General features: G+C 40.3%; 2 protein-coding genes across 17 annotated transcripts in view; one reads left to right on the top strand and one right to left on the bottom strand.

Annotated features, from left to right (window-relative positions):
- The first annotated feature begins 1,051 nt into the window (after positions 1 to 1,051).
- prss35 (serine protease 35) lies at positions 1,052 to 6,249 on the top strand. Of its 2 annotated transcripts, XR_004898453.1 has the most exons (3): positions 1,052 to 1,282; positions 4,526 to 6,030; positions 6,143 to 6,249. XR_004898453.1 is itself a non-coding variant. In XM_031322789.2 (2 exons), the coding sequence occupies exon 2, from the start codon at positions 4,545 to 4,547 to the stop codon at positions 5,808 to 5,810; it is 1,266 nt and encodes a 421-aa protein (XP_031178649.1). In that variant the 5' UTR covers positions 1,052 to 1,282; positions 4,526 to 4,544; the 3' UTR covers positions 5,811 to 6,067. The 2 variants fall into 2 exon arrangements, 1 of the variants encoding a protein (XP_031178649.1); XM_031322789.2 differs by lacking the exon at positions 6,143 to 6,249 and having other exon boundaries at positions 4,526 to 6,067.
- snap91a (synaptosome associated protein 91a) overlaps positions 6,098 to 20,736 on the bottom strand; it is a 67,911-nt gene continuing 53,272 nt past the window's right edge. For 10 of the 15 annotated variants that reach the window (XM_031322762.2, XM_036005876.1, XM_031322771.2 and 7 more), the window contains 10 exons: positions 20,423 to 20,515; positions 18,951 to 19,022; positions 16,503 to 16,715; positions 13,528 to 13,716; positions 13,415 to 13,433; positions 12,833 to 12,923; positions 12,519 to 12,599; positions 12,205 to 12,327; positions 11,957 to 12,045; positions 8,560 to 10,766 (listed from right to left, as the gene is read on the bottom strand). In XM_031322762.2, the coding sequence (XP_031178622.1) occupies positions 11,965 to 12,045; positions 12,205 to 12,327; positions 12,519 to 12,599; positions 12,833 to 12,923; positions 13,415 to 13,433; positions 13,528 to 13,716; positions 16,503 to 16,715; positions 18,951 to 19,022; positions 20,423 to 20,515 (962 nt within the window). In that variant the 3' untranslated portion in view covers positions 8,560 to 10,766; positions 11,957 to 11,964. Of the gene's footprint in view, positions 6,139 to 8,559; positions 10,767 to 11,940; positions 12,046 to 12,204; positions 12,328 to 12,518; positions 12,600 to 12,832; positions 12,924 to 13,414; positions 13,434 to 13,527; positions 13,717 to 16,502; positions 16,716 to 18,950; positions 19,023 to 20,422; positions 20,516 to 20,736 lie in introns of those variants that run through there. The other 5 variants (XM_031322770.2, XM_036005877.1, XM_031322763.2 and 2 more) reach the window with 4 other exon arrangements.

Below are 20,736 nucleotides of genomic sequence, written 5' to 3' on the forward strand. Positions count from 1 at the left end.
GCAACGGTGCCTCTGCAAAATAGCCTCGGGAAGGAACTTGTTTTGGTGGAACATGTGTACGTTCAAAAGTTGTTTTAGTTGTGCAACAGAAAACTCAGATTGGACAGATAGTCTAGCTAGCTGTCTGGATTTACCCTGCAGAGATCTGAGGAGCAGTTAACCATAGTCCTCACAAATCCACCAGAGTTTAGAACGCCAACACAAAGAAAGCGGAAGGTGACGGACATCCGGTTGAAAAGAGGGACATCCGGTGGGATTTTCAGCGGCACCGGAGCAATCCCGGAAGTGAAACATCGTGGATATATAATAAAAACAGACGATATCTCTGGTTCTGCTGCAGCAATTCTGATCTGAGCATTTTTATAGTGTGGTATATAGGCTACTTTTAAGTAGGGGATAAGGATGCAAGCACATCTTCCACCATTTTCCTCATCTTCAATCTGAATATGTGTTAGAAGTCTCAACAGGTAAAAGTGGAGGCCTACAGTATATACAATATTTTACAAGAAATGTCAGAGTCTCTGTGAAAAAAGGTATTTGAGTTCTGAGTTTAAAGTCAGATGTAGGGTATTTTTAATTGCAAAAGGTCATCACATTTATGTCAGGCAATACAGCCTGAATGTGGGTGCATATACTAAAGCACAGCTGCATGTTTACACTTCACTGGACTTGTAGAATAAAAGAGCTGCAGATGTCGAGGTTCGCATGGCTCCTCATTGAAACGCCTAGGAATCTATTGTAGAGAGCAGTAGCTAGAACTAATTCCTTCACAGTGCGCTGAAAGTGCCATTGACTGAGGCTGACTTCGTTTCTCTCTCCTCCCGCTGGCTGGCTGTGATGCAGCTGGCTGTAGCCGACCCCAGCACACCTCCCTGCTGCTGCTGCTGCTGCTGCTGCTGAATACACCATGCACTGACTTCACCCAATTCAGCCTTCAGTTAGATCGCTTGGTCTGGTCCCACCCATATATGAACAGCTTTTGTCACAAGTGAAAAAAAAGTCCTTTCCAGATATTCTATTTTTTTTTTTTTTTTTTTCGCCTTCCCCCTGTCCCTCCCTCCCTCCCTTCTGAGCATCAAGTGCAGCCTGCGCGCAGCGTCCCGGCTGCGACTCTGTCTCAGAAGAAGCAATGAGGAGAAGGGAGCCGTCGCCCTGCTGATACCAGGACGTCTGGGATGCAGTAACAGCCGTTTGTTTTCTACTCGGATCATATTTGTATATTTCTAGGGAAAACAAACAATAAGTTGCGGATTTGGCATATCCATCAAACGGATGCAAGCAGGTATGAAAGCCTTTGTCATTTTTTTTTTTTTGCACAGTTATTACGACCCCGTGATGGAACCATGGGGGGACTATGTTTTTATTTGTTTGTTTTCTTAATAGTTTGTTTCATATCTTTATGTTTTCGTTTTTTAATCGAATCGATTTTTTTCCCGTTTGGATTGTTGCTTCTTTTCTTTGAAAGCACTTTTTTTCTTTCTATCTTTTTTTTTTTTTTTTTTTTTTTAACTTTTTTTCCGGAAGGATTTAATCGGATTTTGTAAAGTGTTGCACAATATTCCCTATTTATATCTGAGGCACTTTGAGTGTTGTTAGTAGACCTATTATATTTTAAGTTTGCATAAGTTGCTTAAGAATGAATAGACACCTTTGTTCCTCTGCTTTTTTTAAACATTTCATCGGATATCTAATTTAATGGGGTATTATTTGCATTATAATGCTAATAGTGAAAGCCTATGTGCTATTTTCAAATAAGGAAATACTTGGCTTAGATTTTTACCAAATCGTTTTGAATTGTCTTTAAAATTGATATTCTTATTGTAAAGCACTGACATGGTCTGTTTTCGTGGTTGTCGCGCTGGAAACTCTGTGCCTGAGATGTAGACATTGTGAAAATAGGTCAAAATGAATGAAACAATCCGTTTTATTAAACGTGGATTTGAACTAGACAATAGTTGATGACCCTTGCTTACTAAGTTGGACAATTGAGATGGACAATTGCGCCATAGCGCCACCCTTTGGTCACTTTGTCTCCTAGGTGCCTCCAAGCTGTTCTCGCGACTCCTTCCACTGAGGGATGGAGAGGGCACAGCTTCTTGTTCAGCTGACTGCAGTGGAAAATTGTTGAAATGAGCGCCTTGTGTGACCAAGAGCCATCATGGCAGCGTATCAGTTTCCACTCCATGCTGAATAATTACAGGCTTTTTCTGCTAGATTTGTGTTATGTCTGAGTCTGGAGGTGGGAGTGGGAAGTTGAACAGAAACTGAGGGTCATATTTGTATTCTTATTTATTGAGACTGTTTTACAGCTCTTGTGGGCTTGTATTTTATTACCGTCTGTTTGGGGCTGGTTAGATGTTGACCAATGGGCATGTTTTATTGGACACTGTGGTAAACTCAAGCCAAAAAGCCTCTTTTTGCAGACTCAGTTGGATGACAATGCGCTTACTGGCAAACAAACCTGGAATAAAAAGGGTATTGTTGGTGGTTTCAATAAAAAACAGGGGGGATTTGGGCAGTATCTCTGCAGTGGATGATGATGCACTGATATGGTCCACAGGCCATGCTGTACATTCTCCCTCTCAGCGGGAAGTGTCCTGGGAGCTTTTCCAAACCAGGCACAGTCTCATTTTCATGCTGCACTAACATCTTATTGAAAGAGAATGTGTGTCTGGGGACCTCCTGGCCAAAGTAAGCTGCCCCAAAAAAAAAGTGTCCACCAGTTAGATTCCCCAGATGTCAGCCTGTCTGCCACTCACCATTTAGCCTCCTCAAACTGCCAGAATGAATGCAATCACTCTGGCTTTTTTTACTCTGGGCTTCTGTTTAAAATTAACAGTTGGATTTGCACTCCTGCTGCAATGCTCCACGATGAACGGCATCCAAATGATTTTCTCTCCCTGTGTTTGGAATCGCCTGTGTGACTTCATCACCACAGCCATGCTGCTGACGGAATGCAGCTCTCCTACTCTGTAGTTAAGTGATGGTCTGCTGAATGTATTAAAACTCGCCCAAATTGTAATTTTCTTTACAGGGTTATCAGGATTATTGGCAACATCACGCTCATACAGTAGAAGCACGAAGCAGAAGGCTGTCTGCAGCCCACGTAGTCTCATAATGTCATTTGTATGCATGACAAGGAGTGGAGTGGAGCTAGGGAAACCAGATATGGTCATTACTGAAGGAGAAGGTTAACCATTGTGGCAAACCTCCAAGCCACTGTCTCAGCCCATTCAGAGAAGCAGGGTTCATCCTCCTCTGCTCGCTGCCCACAGCCTCCAGCAAGACTCAGAAGACATAAATCTCCTCTCAACCACACAGCTAATGTATGGACTCCAGATAAATGTTTTGTATACTTTACACAGAGTGCCATTTCTTTACATAATGGCACCAATCGTTTTCTGCAAGCTTGAGCATTTTGAGTAAACTGGACTGTATTGAGTGTGTTGTGCTGCCACACACTGCTTAACTGCCTGACTGATAGTCTAGACTAGAGCTCTGGAACCATTGGATGTCTCCAATATTCTGGGCTACCCTGCCTCCCTGTGGCCAGACATGGATCTGTGTTATTATCTTCTAGACATGGAGGCCCCAGCATTGGATATACAAACTGAGTTTGTTGAATTTGTGTAAAGCTGATTTAAGATTCCAAACAAGATAAACAGTCTACAATACAACACTGAGAGCACTCATACAGCAGGGGTCGTCACATACTGAACAGAAGGAAATATTTTAAACAAGCCTTATGAAAGGTGGGGCAATCACATGCTGATCTGTTTGAATAGTGATGTCATTGCTTATCTTAAATAAACAAGGCTAAGAGTCTGATGGTGGTGCAAGAGGAAACGGCAGGTGATGACCAAAAAGATTACAATTCATCCTGAGGGATACACACATGTACTGTGTACATATGTGTGCCATTTCATGGCAGTCCATCCAATAGTTGTTGAGCCATTTCACTCAAAACTACAATTTCTAATGGTGGCGCTTGAGGAAATGTCAGAGGATAACCAAAATTATTAGGGTTTATCTTCTGGGAACCATGAATCTCTGTACCAAATTTAGTGGAAATCCATGTAGTAGATATGGTGATATTTCACTGGATAGGTGAAAACTTTGACCTGTTGGTGGCACATAATAAAAAGTCAGAGGTTCACTTAAGTCAGTAAGAATCATTCTTTGGTTACCATGGATGTCTGCACTAAATGTTCCAATCCATCCAATAGTTGACATCTCACTAACAAACCGAAAATGTAAACTGATATGTAGGTGCAAGAGGAAAAGTCAAGGGATCAGTTACAGTAAGTTAGAAGGATTCGTCATCTGGGGAACATAAATGTACAATATTTAATGGCAATCTATCCAAAAGTTATTGAGATATTTCATTCTGGAGCAAAGTGGTGGACCGACCGACCAACTGACATCCCCAGAACCCCACATAGCTAATAAGTTAATAACTATGAACATCTTTTTACCTCTATTACAAAGTGTCCCTAAGTCTTCCTCTCTACTTTTTATGTTTCAGAGCCAGGCCCAACTTAACAATGGGCCCAATAACCCTGTGTGTGCTGCTCCCGGTGACGGTGCTGGCTTTGGTGGTGGCTGTAGCTGCTGAGGAGAATGCAGTCGACGACGAGTACACTTGGCCGCAGTGGAAGGTGCCTCTGGTAAGGAAAAGACGCACTGTGCATCTAAGCAGCCCAAACTTTTCTGCCCATCCTCAGCCAGAGCTGAGTGGGACCTGTGGGATTGAGTGTCAGCGTCGCCTCCCTGCCACGTCTCTGGACGACCTGGAGCAGTTCCTCTCCTACGAGACGGTTTATGAGAATGGTACACGCACATATACCTCAGTTTCTGTGCAGGGTCTCAATGAGGTGACTGCCTGGTCCAAAAATATCTCGTCTAGCTCCCGCCAAAAACGAGAGGTGTACGGCACAGATACCCGCTTCACCATCTCTGATAAGCAGTTCTCAACCAAATATCCATTCTCCACCTCTGTGAAGCTCTCCACAGGATGCTCTGGAGTTCTTGTGTCACCTAAACATGTGCTGACCGCTGCCCACTGCATCCATGATGGGAAGGATTATCTAGATGGGGTGCAGAAGCTGCGCGTTGGTATTCTGAAGGAGAAGTCCAGACGAGGGAAAGGAGGCAAAGGGAGAGGAAAGGGCAAAAGGAGAAAGGGAGACAAAGATAAAGAGGAAGTGCAGGAGAAGGAAGAGAATGAAGGGAAAGGGGACCGTAAAGGAAAAGGGAAAGGTAGAAAGAGCCGCAGTCGGCGAAGTGCGGAATCAGGGAAACCTTCGTTTAGGTGGACCGGGGTCAAGAAGACCCAGGTGCCTAAGGGCTGGTTCAAAGGTGTGTCTGACGGACTGACTGCGGATTATGACTATGCTGTTTTGGAGCTGAAGAAAGCCCCCAAAGTCAAGCACATGGATCTAGGTGTTATCCCCTCTGTCAAGAAGCTTCCTGCTGGGAGGATCCACTTCTCCGGCTTTGATGATGACCGTCCTGGCAACCTGGTGTACCGGTTCTGCTCCGTCTCGGAGGAGTCCAATGATTTGTTGTACCAATACTGTGATGCCAAACCTGGCTCCAGTGGCTCTGGGATCTACATCCGCCTCAAAGAGCCTGGTAAGAAGAAGTGGAAGAGGAAGATCATTGGGGTTTTCTCCGGTCACCAGTGGGTGGATGTAAACGGGAACGGGATGCAGCAGGATTACAACGTGGCGGTGAGGATAACACCTCTCAAATATGCCCAGATCTGCTACTGGGTCCATGGGGACTCGAGTGAGTGCCAGGTAGCCTAAGACAACACAGGATCCCCCCATTAACCACAACCCCTCTCCGGTCCCTCAGACCAACCTTTATACAAGGGACACCCTATCTTCTCTCACCCTCCACCTCTCATTACCAACCAGGGGCACGACGACTGCCTCTCCTCTTCCTGCCTCCCTTTTACCTCCTGTGCCTCCCAGTGACTCCTGCTAAACACACACACACACACACACACACACACACACACACACACACACACACACACACACACACACACACACATACACACACACACACACACACACACACACACACACATACACACACACACACACACACACACACACACACACACACACACTATCACACACACACAACCCACATATAGCCATACAGACTCAGTGTTGACAACAGGAAGTCGTCAGCGTATCAAGAGAACTGTGGCTCTTCAGCTTTTCTAATTTATTTGCTAAAAAACAACTAAGAAAAAAATATGTATTGTATGTATTTACAGATCATTCAGATCTGCAGTTTTGCTTTCTATTTTGACTCTTTTTTTTATAGATTTGACCTTTTTGGATACAATGATGGAAAGCGTGTATATTCAAATGTTTGTGAGCAAAGCCCCTGGTACATTCGTCTTATATTCCAACTAGGCTTTGTATGGAGAGACTTGCATTTTCAAGTGTTCTTCGCCACTGTAAAGGAGAGCCGTGCATTGGCTTTGACAAAAGACCCAGAATAAATTAATGTAACTTTTGTTTTACAAATGACCTATACAGAGATATTGAGATAACTTTAATTGAACGAGCTGGTGTTTTGCATTGTGTATATCTAGAACTTTTTAAGATTTAAGATTTTTGTTTTTCTGTCTACATAGAGAAAGGGTACTTATGGATCCTGGATGGATTCTTTTCTGATTTGTGAGTCCCACCATATTTCCTCTGTTCTTGCAACGTTGTTGTGCACATAATTATATCAGTGCTTATCCAGACGTGGTGCTAATTTATGAAATTGTAAACATTTTTATTTCTTTTTTTTTTTTTTCGGGGGGAGATGGACTTCCTAGAAAATATTTTGATAGCCTAGTACTGTAACTATGTATTTTATGTGAGGCTACATATTTGGGTTGTGTTAAGACAGGACTAAACCATTTAATGATTTACTTAAACTATTAAGATTTCTCTAATTCTAAGGGTTAAATCAGATTACAAAGGCAATATTGTTATATAATAACAAATTTAAATGTGGGATGTGATATTTTTTACTTTTCATGTTGTTTATGTTCCAAAAATGCATACGAACATCCTTTTCAATACCAAATACCTGAAATTAATGATGCAGATTGAAGACTACCAACCATTAAACCAAGATTACTACTTGTGTGTGTGTGTGTTTGTGATGATCCTGATTACAAAACAATATCTTAAATTATTATTTAACACTAGTTTGTGGATAACAATTGTAATAAGATCACTACCAATAACAGTTAGTGTACTATTTAAAAAAAAAAAAGTACTCAAAAACATACTAACTCAACAACAACTAATGTCACCATAAGTGAAACCACATAACAGCATGGCCGGATTATTTTTCTAGGGGACACAAGGGCTATTGTTTGTTGTTGGGCTCCTTTTGATGCCCCCAACCTCTGGCCTGCTCTTAGACTGTAAAAAAGTAGTGGACGTAGCGGCAGTGAGGTTACCCATTGGTTTGTGGACTACCACTTTGAATCCTCTAGTTTTTTTAAACCGGACATGACAATGTTTGACGAGAGGCTGGAGCTGGGAAGGAAGATGGAGCCAAGCTAGTGTTGTTTATGGTTGTAATGGTGCTCAACGCTAAGCTAAACGCTATAGAGAGGATGTTTTCAACCCTTCTAAAGCGATTCATCCAGTGGAGATTCACTGGTGGTTAAACACGTGCCTCCAGGTACTGGCGACGTTCATCTGCATGTACAGCAGTACACAGAAAATCAGCAAACTTTCCCCTAAGTTACCAGCTAACGCTAGCAGTAGCTGGCTAGCTTGATGCTGAACAAGACATTTGTAGCCAAAAAATACACAGTGAGAGGGTCAAAGTTTAAAGACGAAGACATGGACAGCACCCAAAAACAAGTTCACGGCTATTTTAATGCACACAGTGCCATGGATACGTGTTGCTAAGTCTCTGTCCGGATTGACAGATATTGTAATTAAAGTGGTCTGAGAGAAAATAAGATTCTGCACATCCTCCGGGCTCGGTTTTCAGGCTTTAGAAAATCTCGCCGTGCCGGGAGACTTTGGCCAATCACAGGTCATTTTAGAGAGAGAGCGTTCCTATTGGCTGTTCTGCACATGCAGACAGAGAGGGCAGAGGGCGAGCTACAGGGATATTTCTTAAATATTGTGGCATTTCTTTGCTTTCTACCTACTGCAGCTTTAACATAACCACATGTAGGGAATATGTAGCAATGAATAAAATGGCATATCAATAAACTAATATATAGGTAAAAATGCAAGATCTGCATTAGTCTGTATTGCACTTTAGTGATGTAAATTCCCTTACAAATGTGCGATTAATGACATGACCAAAAACCAAATTACACAAAGTGCACCTGTGGTTTTTGGGGCCCCTGAGGGTCTGGGGACTATAGGGGGTCTTTACCAAGTTGGTAATCTGGCCTTGGACATGAACATACTTTTGATGTGGTGGGATATACAAACATAGATTAATGAAATACTCCTTCATACTGACATTTTATATAATCTCTGTGATATGGAAGAAAAGAAATCCTTCATGGGCAGTTCAATCCGTCATTGAATTTATTGCACCTCAAAGGACTTACATGCACTGGGGAGGGCCATCGTAAATAAAATAAATTTACAACTAAACAAAAATACAATTTCAATTATTCAGTAATGAAAAAAAGTTAATAATCTCCCATTGTTTTCTCTGAATCATATCAGATTCTCACAACCAATTGCTTATTCAGTCCACTGAAAAAGATAACACACACAGTACACTTTACATTAGTCTGATTTACAGCAAAGGACTGGGGGCCTCTGGTGTTACACAGCTGTCCAAATGCATATTATCAACATGTTCATTCCATTGTAAGTCTGCGGGAACCGAGGAGTTTTGTGTTAAGATGCTTTTGGGAACCAGATCATGCCTAGACGGACAGTGGCATCCAGCACTGATCAAATAAACAACTTGAACAAGTTATGTTCAGACAGCAATCAAATGAGATTTTCCTTTGTCAAATATCATTGTGCATCGTAATTATAATATTGTCAAAGCAGCAGTGCAGACATACACACTGTCACTTGGCCCATTTTGTCTAACAGCAGTGTGTGGCACAGGTAAGTAACATGGAACTTAAAGGAACCCTGTGGAGTTTTTGACTAGTAGCACTATGAAGCAACGTATTGATGAGCAGCACCCCGTATTGTATGTAAACAACGTAGGTTTCATCCGCTTTTCAAATTCATTCGAAATGAGTACAAAGCAACACGCACACCACTCGCTTTGTCTCCTTCATTGTGCAGGGATTTTATTCCCCCAAAGATCCATTTCTCAAATAAAAAGGAATATTGCAGAGGTGACAGGAGTGTGTGCAGGAATGTCATTTTTTAGTTGGAAGTAAATTAATTTATCGCATTTGTAAAGCCTCAAGTAGACACCCAATGCTTTTTTTGGTGAGAAACAAACAGAACTTTGTTTAGGAAAAAAAACTCGATAGGGTACCTTTAATATGTGCCTGTATCTGACTTAAGTGAAAAGTAAGCAAAACCACTAAAGTCCTTTCACCATGTTGATTGTCTGCTATTCTTTGAAATCTTTTGTATTGATTTGATCTGTCTGAACATTTTGGTTCACGAGTTTGGTATGGCAATGTTAATATCTTACTCTAAATACAAAATAATCATACTGACCTGGTCGTAACCATAGTTACAATGAAAGCACAGGCAACAGACATACCCACATGTGTAGTGTCAAACCGCAGGTAGAAACAGGTACAGTTATTGTAAAAGGAACAGTTTCAGTTGACCTCTCTGACGAATATCTAAAGATCGTCGTAAGATATGTTTTTTGATAGCAATGCCAGCAAATATCGACATGCATTCTGGAGGATTATTAACAGAAACGGAACATATGAATAACATTGGACAGAAAGACGAATAAAGAAACATAGAAAAAAAGCCACAAGTAAAAAAAGAAACAAAGAAAAAAGGATCACTTGGTGACCTGGTATGATTCAGAAGCTCATGGAAGTTTCTTAAATATACAGTATATTAATCATGTAACGATATTCATATTTGTTTCCAAATACTTTCAAAAGATGACGGGAAATAGAAGGATACTCACACGACTTCTTACAATTTCATGTCAGATTCACATTTATATTTCTCTTCAACAGACATACAGAATAGAGACGTAATCCTCGCCACAGAAATCTATATACATCAACGAGGACCTTTTCTGTAAACCAACACACAACATGTTTCTCCAAAAATCTACCGGGGCTTCGTTTACCACTCTCATCCAATCAGAGTGGGACAAAGAAGAGCTCCTCCCCCTTTATGAGGAGGCGGGGACAAATACAGGGTGGTGGGTGGGGCTTAGGACACCAAAGCACATCCATCATTCAACTCGACACTAGAAAGAAATCTAAACACATATGCCTTCACTTTCTTTCACTTAACTGTTGTGGACTTTTTTTTCTCGGGGTTTTGAGTCATTTTGTTTAGACAAAAAGTTAGTACATCTACATAAGCACACACACTTATTTTTCTTCTCATATATATATATATATACTGTATATATATAATCCGCTATGGTTCACTTTCACAGTTTGTGCTACGACATCACACAGGAGACGGGTGGGGTGTTGATGGGCGGGTGGAGATAAGAGGCTCTTATTGGGTTGAATAAGCTGAACATCCTGAGATGTTGACAGACACCAAGTAAAAGGTGCGAGGGCCCTGCTCCAGAGAAGAAAGCAGCTAGAAGACAGGAAATAGAGAACACGTCATATGCTTCTTAATTTAAACAGTGCAAAGCTGACAGACAGTGATTTCATTTTTGCCTTGTTTTCCATTAATACTGAGGCTGTGTTTACACCGCAGGATGAAACAGGGGCTCAAGCACTCCATGCACACTCAAAAGGTTCCCTTAAATAGAACTAATGAGTAGCCAATGATCCATTAAAATCTAATTATACCATGGTCTGGGTGAACACTCAATTCTCATTGGCTGCAGGATGTCCATTAAAAAGTGATATGGATAGGACACCTACTAACAAGTTCTGGTGAAACTGTTTACCGTTTTAACTTAATGCGCTACATTAAATATAAAAGAAAATCTGAATATGTTATTTCCAGCACTGAGTGTAGTCCTTTAGAGCATCGTCATCTAAACCCCACAGGATGGCGCTAACACACAAGCTGCAAGAAGTAAGTTACACTGCCCCCTCTCAACATACTTTGTTTCACATCGATCATCTCTCATCCTGTTCACGAATTTGCGTTTCGTAGGATGGCGAAGAAGTGTCCGGTCTTACTCTGCCTCTGATTGGCTTACCCTTGTATTCTTACCCTAACCTTAACCCATCCCACTCCTCATGCTTAAACCTAACCAATCCAACCAACAAAGGCAACGAGTACTAGCCAATCAGAGGCAGAATAAGGCGGGACATTCCTTCCGTCCTCAACGTACGCTGATTGGTTCGGTTCGCTGCTGTTCAGACACAAAATGCTTTCACTTGAAGCCTGACCAGATGGATTTTCATGTGATATGTGATCCTGCGATTCTCGCGTGATCTTGTGATGTCACGAGAATCCAGCTGCCATGCAAGGTAACTCTGACTACATACAGACGTGTACGGTACATACGTACTGTATCAATTTAAAGATATTCCAAAGTAAAAATCCTGTCAACTCGATCTGGGACGTTGCATTTAACAAAAATGTAGCCTGTATATGAGTGCACTACAGTTGTAGCATCGGCAGATTTAACAACGGAGATGAGAGTGACGGTTGGTTTGACTGCAGTGCATTTATCTCTGATAAACAATATAAGGAAACAATCTTTTATAGATATTTATCTCGGTATCACGAGATAACGGCCGGTCTCGGCTTCTGTAGTTGGTACATACTGTACCGTATATACTATAGATACCGTTGTGAGCTCCCACCTGGGGCGTTATAAGAAGTCTTTGAGGTCGAGTTCTGCCAAAGGGTCCTTGGGCTTCTTGGGGCTCTGGCTTGCAGGTCCCGGAGGAATCTGGGAAAAAAGGAAGAAAAGTGCTGCATCTTTTCAGGACAACATTAATCATCTTGACCTAAATCATAAAATGTAAAAGCATAAGTATAACTGGTTCCTGTCTGTGTAGACACATTGCCTTATTGTCCACTGAGGGCTTTACTATGTGTAATGTGTTACCGGTGCTCCTGGTGCAGCGGCTCCAGCCACCCCAGTGAAGGGAGGTCTCATCATGGGCTGTCCCATCATAGGCTGCCCCATTAGGGGCTGCATCAAGGGAGCTCCAGGCCCTCCTGCAGGAGGCTGGTAAAACGGGAATTACACAGTAGACTGAGATTTTTAGGGGCTATGCAGATGAATCATCATCTGCCTTCACAATGATCTGGATAGTATATATTTGTAAACTGTGCAAAGGTTAATCCTGCTGATTTAACAGCTGATGAAGGTTCACAGTTCAAATTTAGAGAACTTTCCATGCATGAAATAAAGCTCACCATGCCAAAGCCAGGCTGTGCGCTCATTGGTGGCACCATGGCTGCTCCGGGTGCCCCAGGAGCTCCGGGGGCGGCACCAGCCTGAAGAAACAGGAAGAAGTGGGTACATCAGCTTAAATTGCAAAAGTGAACATAACTATTTTTTTCTTTTGCCATGTTTTTACTTTGTTGTTTGAGATGTCTAGAGAAATGAAAATGTATGTTGATAGCTACATCATATGAGTCTTTGGCTCTCGACTCAGTTAGCAGAAAAACTGCTTTTTGGAAGAAGTGTGATCTCATGGTGATGGGTGTGGTGTCCATGCTGTTCCTACCATGGGGGCTCCTGGTGTAGCCCAGCTTGTGGGAACTACATGTGGCATCCAGTTGGCGCCTCCTGTCAGCTTCTTCTCACTCTGTGGGTCCCTAAAGGAGATCAAACACAGGATACACTTACATACAAACATTTGCCATAATAAAATATTTGCTTCCAATGAAATCAAACTACTGCTGTTAACATTCATCACCGAGTGTTCACGTTATGTTCTAATCTAGATGGCCGAGGAAAAATTTTGTGGCTGTGATTTAACAAAACCAAACCCAAAAGTCAGCTCAAATTAGATGCAAACTAAACGCAAAGGGTTCTTATAAATCTGGTGCAACAAGCCCAAAAATGTATAAAGATTTGAAGGCATGATGTTTAAACCTAGAGACCTTGATCAGTCTTGACGTTGTTGCAACCCATTATATCATATGATTAAAACACTTGGCTTTTAAGATTTTATTTTATTTTTAAAAACAAATTTACTTTCCACAAATCCACAAACATTTCACCTCTATCGGAACTATGCATACATGTTTAATCCTACACAAGCCTAATGCATTCATAGAATTTACATCTTTAAACACACACTTACTTTTTCTTTACTCCAAGGTCTGAACAGAAGAAAGACAAAAGAACAAGTTACATTTCTGTTTAAATACTTATTAGGAACAGAAATGATTGAGCTCCAGCAAGGCTGCAGTCTACCTCCAATCAGGTTGGCCAGTGACGAGTCCAGGTCTCCCCCTACGGTTTTGGTAGGAGGTGGGGTGGCGGCTGCAATGCCTCCCGCTGCGACGGGAGTTCCCATGCTTCCTGCTGCGCTTCCAGCAGTGCTGCCCCCGGTACTCTGGGGCGTTATGGCGGGCATCAGCAAGTCGCCTAATCCATCAAACACTTGGGGAGAGGGTGGGAATGGAAGAAATCAGAGAAACAACAGAGATTACAAACCTGCAGATCCCTAAACTATCTACAACACAGGCAGAGGGCAGATATGAGACCAGGCAGTACGGTGAAGGGGACAGCATCAGTAGTCAGCTGTGCATCACATGCACAATGTAGGACTGTACTGTAAATATATTTGGGCATTCAAAGGGACAAAATTACAGCAACTGCACTCACTTGGCTAGTTGCTAGCCAGTTTACATAGCCACGTCTCAGGAACTTAAACACGGACTGATTTTGGAACAAAGCACTTGTTTTGAACCAGGTGTCATCAAGACCAAAGAGTTTACAGGTTTTCATTCTAACTAACCTCTACAGAAGCAGTGTGTTGTTGAAAGTTGGTTGAGAGTGTATTCACTAAGGTAGTGGCCCCCAACCTTGGCAGAAGCTTAACAATTCAAACATCTATCCATTTTATCCCCATACCATTTAACAATTAACACTGTTTAATACTTTAAGCTAACAAATTCAACCATTTATACAATACAACTATCGTATTTTTACTTTCGACTGTTTATCTATTACATTTACATAACTATTTTACCATTCATCCATTTTTTTCTAACTATTTATCCAGTATGTTTAACTATTTAAACAAACTACTTTTAGCTAACTATTTTAACCATTTATCCATTACCTTTAGCTAACTAGCCTATTTCAACTATTTATCCATTACTTTTAGCTAACTAGCCTATTTCAACTATTTATCCAATACATTAAGCTAACTAGTTCAACTATTTATCCATTACATTAAGCTAACTATTTCAACTTTTTATCCATTACTTTTAGCTAACTATTTTAACCATTTATCCCTTACTTTTAGCTAACTAGTCTATTTCAACTATTTATCCATTACTTCTAGCTAACTAGTTCAACTATTTTACCATTACATTAAGCTAACTATTTCAACTTTTTATCCATTACTTTTAGCTAACTAGCCTATTTGAACTATTTATCCATTACTTTTAGCTAATTAGCCTATTTCAACTATTTATCCAATACATTAAGCTAACTATTTGAACTATTTATCCATTACATAAAGCTAACTATTTGAACTATTTATCCAATACATTAAGCTAACTATTTCAACTATTTATCCATTACATTAAGCTAACTATTTCAACTATTTATCAATTACTTTTAGCTAACTGTTTCAATAATGTATCCATTACTTTTAACTATTTAAACCATGTATCATTATACATTTGGTAACTATTTCAACTATCCATTAAAAAATAATACATTTAACCAACACATTTAAAGTAAATATTTTATGTTTCTGACCTCTGAAGTACCCAAAGACTACGGCTTTTCACTACAATGTGATGCTGTTTAATGGGCCACTTGTTAAAAAATATCAAAATGTAAAATATATAAAACCTGCAGACTCTACTGTAGACTCTGGCCTTGATAGCATGTGGTTACTATAAGAGCCACTGCTCTAAAAGACCAAGAGAACATAAATAACAATACAGTAAGTCTTGTCTCATGCAGGAGACAATCAGGAATCATATTGCAACATGCAAAGATGCAAAAGGGGAGACTTGTCCAAACTGCACATGCTGCAATGCACTGCCGGGTGGAACTCACCAATTGCAGATTAGAAGAAGCAAGCAATGACCCAGCAGAGTGAAAGGGGTGTGAACAAGGGGTGAAGAGGGAAATTAAATGAAGCAGAAGATAATGTGTGTGCAGAAAGAAAGAAAGAAAGAAAGAAAGAAAAAAAGAAAGAAAGAAGAAAGAAAGACAGAAAGATTAAGACAGAAAGACAGAAAAAAGAAAGATTGCAGATAGGGGTTGGGTAAGCAGTAGGTGAAGAAAGCAGCATTTGTGAAAGTGTGAGAAGCACAAGAGAAGAACTTGTGAGAAAAAAATCATTGCTAGAGAGGCAGCAGTGCTGAGGAGTTAAGCAGAAACAACCGTTGTATGTAAGTGACATCAGCACATGTCAGTGTGTCAACCATGCAGTAGTCGAGCTCTCAGCAGGAAGAGATAACTAGGTCATGATTAAGGTAGCTCAGTTTGAATGAACAAGAGCAGATTAATATGCATTAAGCAGATGACCTGTGCAAAACAGAACAAAATACTCTTTGAAATTAGAGCTGGGCGATATGGAAAAAAATCTAATATTGTGATATTTTTGACCAAATACATTGATGCCATGTGTGATACGATATTGTAAGGTTGACTATTGGTGCTTTCACAAAGTGTTAACACAATGAGAGTTTTGATAAATAATCACTGTGGATGCAATGACTAAGTGGGTAAAGGCAAATAATAGAACAGCTAGAACAGTCTGGTAACACAGAAAATGACATCACTTTACTGTATTGCAGGCTGTTAAAACCAAGAAAAGACAACACTTGTGTCATAACATTACTTTATATGTACATTTTTGATTTTCTGTATTTATTGTTTATTTCATATTCATGTTTAATATGTTTGTTTGTTTGTTTGTTTGTTTATGTATGCACCTTTCACCAAGGCAAATTCCACATAAGTGTACTTATTGTGGCAATAAAACCTTTTCTGATTCTGATTCTGATATCACGATATTACGATATCCAAAATTGAAGATGGTATCTAGCCTCATATATCGATGGCGATATAATATCGATATATTGCCCAGCCCTATTTGAAATTCTCTAATATTTCAGAAGGCATGACAATGAGACAGATTACTAAAATGAAACAAAAAAAGGAAAACAAATCTTTTACACCATATCTAATCCACTTACTTGAAGCATCAAAGCCACCAGAGGGCGCCGGTGTGGTGGTTGCAGGTTCTGGTATAGATGGTACTATCGGTACTGCAGCAGGTACAGGCGGTGCTGGAGAGGTAAGGGAGCCCAGAGCGTCAAAGCCCGACTCCAGGAGGTTGTTTTGCACCGGAGCAAAGGCTGGAACTAGAGCTGGGGCAGCAGTGGGAGCCAGGGTGGGGGACATCAGGCCTGAGGGGGGGGACAGACACCCATGTAGCTGTCTGGCATAACATTTGTAGGACTGTTTTCTGACTCACTCTAATTCCATGTGGAACACACGTTAAATATGATTACTGACACAACAGATGGCACACAAAATGAAATTGTGGTTATCCCTGTGAGGAAAGTCCATCAGTGAAGCGGAAAATAGTAACCATATACAGCAAAGAGAAATAGAATATAATACAGCACATTACTCAATCAGTTACAACACTAGATCTTATTAAAAACCACGTGTGAAATATATGGTATGTATTAGAGTATCCGAGCAGGACACAGTGTATCAAGACAAGACAATAGATGAAAAATCTGTATGATATGCCAAAATTCAATGGAATATTCAATAGCACAGATACAAGATAAAGAAACAATTCAAGACAACTGTGATGGGAATAAAAGAGCATGCATCCCTATCAGTGATGGAAAGTAACTAGCCGTAGTAGTAAGTACATAAGTAAGTACATTACTCAAGTTCCATACTTTAAGTACAATTTTGATAGACTTGTTTTTTTATTAAGTATTTCCATTTTATGCTATTTTAAACTTTGACTCCAATTAAATTTCAGAGAGAGATATTGTACTTTTGTGAACATTGTTAAAGGATTGTGACCTCTTATACCAAAGACCAAGTTCCCCTCATTTAAATAACATTATGAAGCTCAAAGGGACCACATTATCTAATATTTCACGAAAAAATAATAATATTAGAGAAAAAGATTAATGAAATGTTCTGTAGCAGAACTTTGTTTTTCGTCTTTCCTACCCCATTAACATTACATGAACCCTCAGATTTGTTATGTAACCCTATGGGAAGCTCCACCTCGACCAGCTGCAACAATAAAATCCTGCTTATGCAATGATGCATCAGTCTTAACGATGTAATAATGTTATACATATATATATATATATATATATATATATATATATATATATATATATATATATCAGTCACAGGGGAACAAGTACTATTACTTATGATATTTTCATTTTTTAAATTCTGTACATTAATTTAAGTAGGATTTTGAATGTAGGACTTTGACTTGTAATTAACTTTTACATTGTTGTACTGGCACTTTTACACAGGTAAATGATCTAAATACTTCCCCAGTTCCCTATGGATACAGTACTGAAAATTGTGCATTGTTTTTTACAGTAACAAGTTCATAGACGCCCAATACAAATACAGTGTGTCTAGGTGTGCTGATGTACACATTACTCACACACAACAGCTTACTATATGTACAATACATTCAGATTTTCAATGTAATGTACAACTGCCAGGTGATACTGAAGCTTCATAGAGTGACTGAGGGAACGGTAATTTAGTATCACTGTTCTTTGCATTTAACCCATCCTTCATGTAGAACCTAATCTACATGTTTTCGATGGCGGAGCACCTGGAGGAAATCCACACAGTGGGAAGAACATGCAAACTTCACACAGTAAGGCCCAGGACTACCCGGATTCAAACTCGGAACCTTCTTGCTGTGAGGCCACAGTGCTATCCACTGGGCCACCATCCTGCTGCACGCGTGACTATGTTGTGTCTGTTGGGAATGTCATATTCTTTAACGTACAAAGATGAAAACACAAAAACATAAGAGCAAAGACACTTTTATGATTCTCTTACTCATGAAATATTGGCCATATAGCAGAGACAGAAATGACATAGTTGGGAAATTGGCTATGACATCACTAGGAGGTCGTAGGGGGGCAGACATTTTACAGATATTTCCAAATGAGTCCAAATCCACTTTGGAACTGCTGTATAAAACATTTAACCAGTTCTGCCAAGTCTGGGTCATTTGACAAATGCATCTCCATCATGACTTCCTGCATAATTTCTTAATCAACATAAAGCATTTCCGTCAGCCGTTTGCCAGCATAAAAACTTTTTTCAAGACTGCGGACATCAAAGTTTGCTGCACCTTTTAGCCTTTCTAATTCATAAGAAATAGGACTAAACGCGCTCATCTCACACAGACACTTAAAGCTTTGAAGGTTCAGTCCTGGATCCTAAAAGTGAATAGTCATAGATAAAGTTACTAGGACAGCACTCCAATTGAATATTTTTATTGTAACACAAAATAAATAAATGAATTGATAAATAAATTGGAGTGCTGTCCTAATAAGCCTTTCTACAAACTTAACCATAATTTCCATAAAATACTTTAATGTAACAAGTGACAGTGAGAGGAGACTCACCTCCCAGCAGATCGTCCCCAGGCCCTCCAGGAGCAGAGCTCTGCGTCTCCTCCACAGAACCTCCGAAGGAGTCTGCACGGCCATCCAGTAATTAACAACGCAGCATGGAGGGCAGAAAGGGGTGAGAGGTCAGCCCTAGACTACACACTGGGACACAATGGGGGGCCGGAGACAAGATTACCTTCATAACGCAAAACTGTAACTGAAACAAAAATAAAAGGTGAACAAAACATCTAATGAAATTTAAAAGATGAAAGTTAGTGTGGATAGAGAACGATTATAACACAACATAGTAAAATAACTTGAGACCATTTCATGTCTACATGTTGCATTATTTGTCCTGGAGTGGGATTTGGTACAAAATGTGCAGGAGTGATACACAGAAACAAAACCAAGAGTCTACAGCCATGCTAGCAGCTCGGTGAGGCTGTACAGCAGTGCTTTAAGCTAAATGCTAATGCCAGCTTGCTAACATACTCACAATGGCAATGCTGGCATGCTGATGTTCAGCATGTATAATGTTTACCAGGTTCACCTTCTTTGTTTCGGTGTGCTAACATGCGAACATTTGCTTAGCTTAGGCGCAGGTATTTGATCATAGACTTAAGTATTGAAAATGAGTTTTGAAATAGAAAAAATGACACTGATTAAGAATTTGTGCATCCACTGCGATGTGTGATGCAAATAAATCATTGAGTACTGAGAAAAGTTTTTACTGACCACTGTTGATTGATGAGCCACGCACATAAAGCACAGCTGGTCCTGAGGAGAATATCCCTTATAGCTGCAAGAAGTAGGGTTGCTGAGGGAGCTTATTATTATTATAATTATTATTATTATCATTACTGTGGCGTTAACACCCCACTCGCCTGGTCCCTCTTTTCCACCACATCCTTTCTTGTAATTAATGAGAGCTGCGCAAGCTTTCCAGATGGTTTCGTATTATTTTCTATAATTATGGTTTAGCAGCAGACGAAAATCATCAATCTATCTCGGAATTCCATCCAATATATAGACAATATTTCTATAGATTCCCATCATTTTTAATGAGTCAAGAAAGCCAAAAAAAAGAGTCAGATGCCTGTCCAAAAAGTTTTCTTAAAACTACATATTGAAAAAGAAAAAATCACCTTGACAGAGACACACGCAAACACACAGTATATTAATTATTTTGGGAATATAACCCAGTGCCTACTGCAGATACTGTCTGTTCTATATTGCATTATCTGTCTGCAGTCTAATCCAGAAACTGCTGTTTATGCTTGCACCTAGAGTCCATCACCACATCTAGACACTATCAGCCTCACTACAAACTACAAACATTCACTTAAGAACTTACTGTAACAACTGGGGATGGTAAAGAAATACCCAAGAGAGAAAAGTAAAATTATAAAATGCACAAATGACATTCAACAATTTACATGCAGCACATGTTGTAAAGAGATGTGTATGTGTGTTCTGAGGTACAGTACCCAGCAGGTCAATGACAGGTTCCGGCTCTGCTTTGGGTGGAGAGGGGGCCTCTGGGATGGGAGCTACAGCAGCAGCAGGAGATGTAAATGAGTCTGAACAGAAAGATGGGCAGAGACAGAAGCAGTACTAAATTACTTACTAATCTAAATGACTACTATTTGTCAGCGACAGCTGTATTTTTTAGGGGAGAATGCTTTGCTCATGAACCATTATGCCTGTTCTAAAAGGCTAGCAGACATGCAGAGAAGAAGCAGGCACCCCTGCATCTTCACTGTGCATCCACATCCTTGAAGTGTGCACCATTTTGGAAGTA

Source organism: Sander lucioperca, chromosome 10, assembly GCF_008315115.2.
Source record: "Sander lucioperca isolate FBNREF2018 chromosome 10, SLUC_FBN_1.2, whole genome shotgun sequence".
Lineage (NCBI taxonomy): Eukaryota > Metazoa > Chordata > Actinopteri > Perciformes > Percidae > Sander > Sander lucioperca.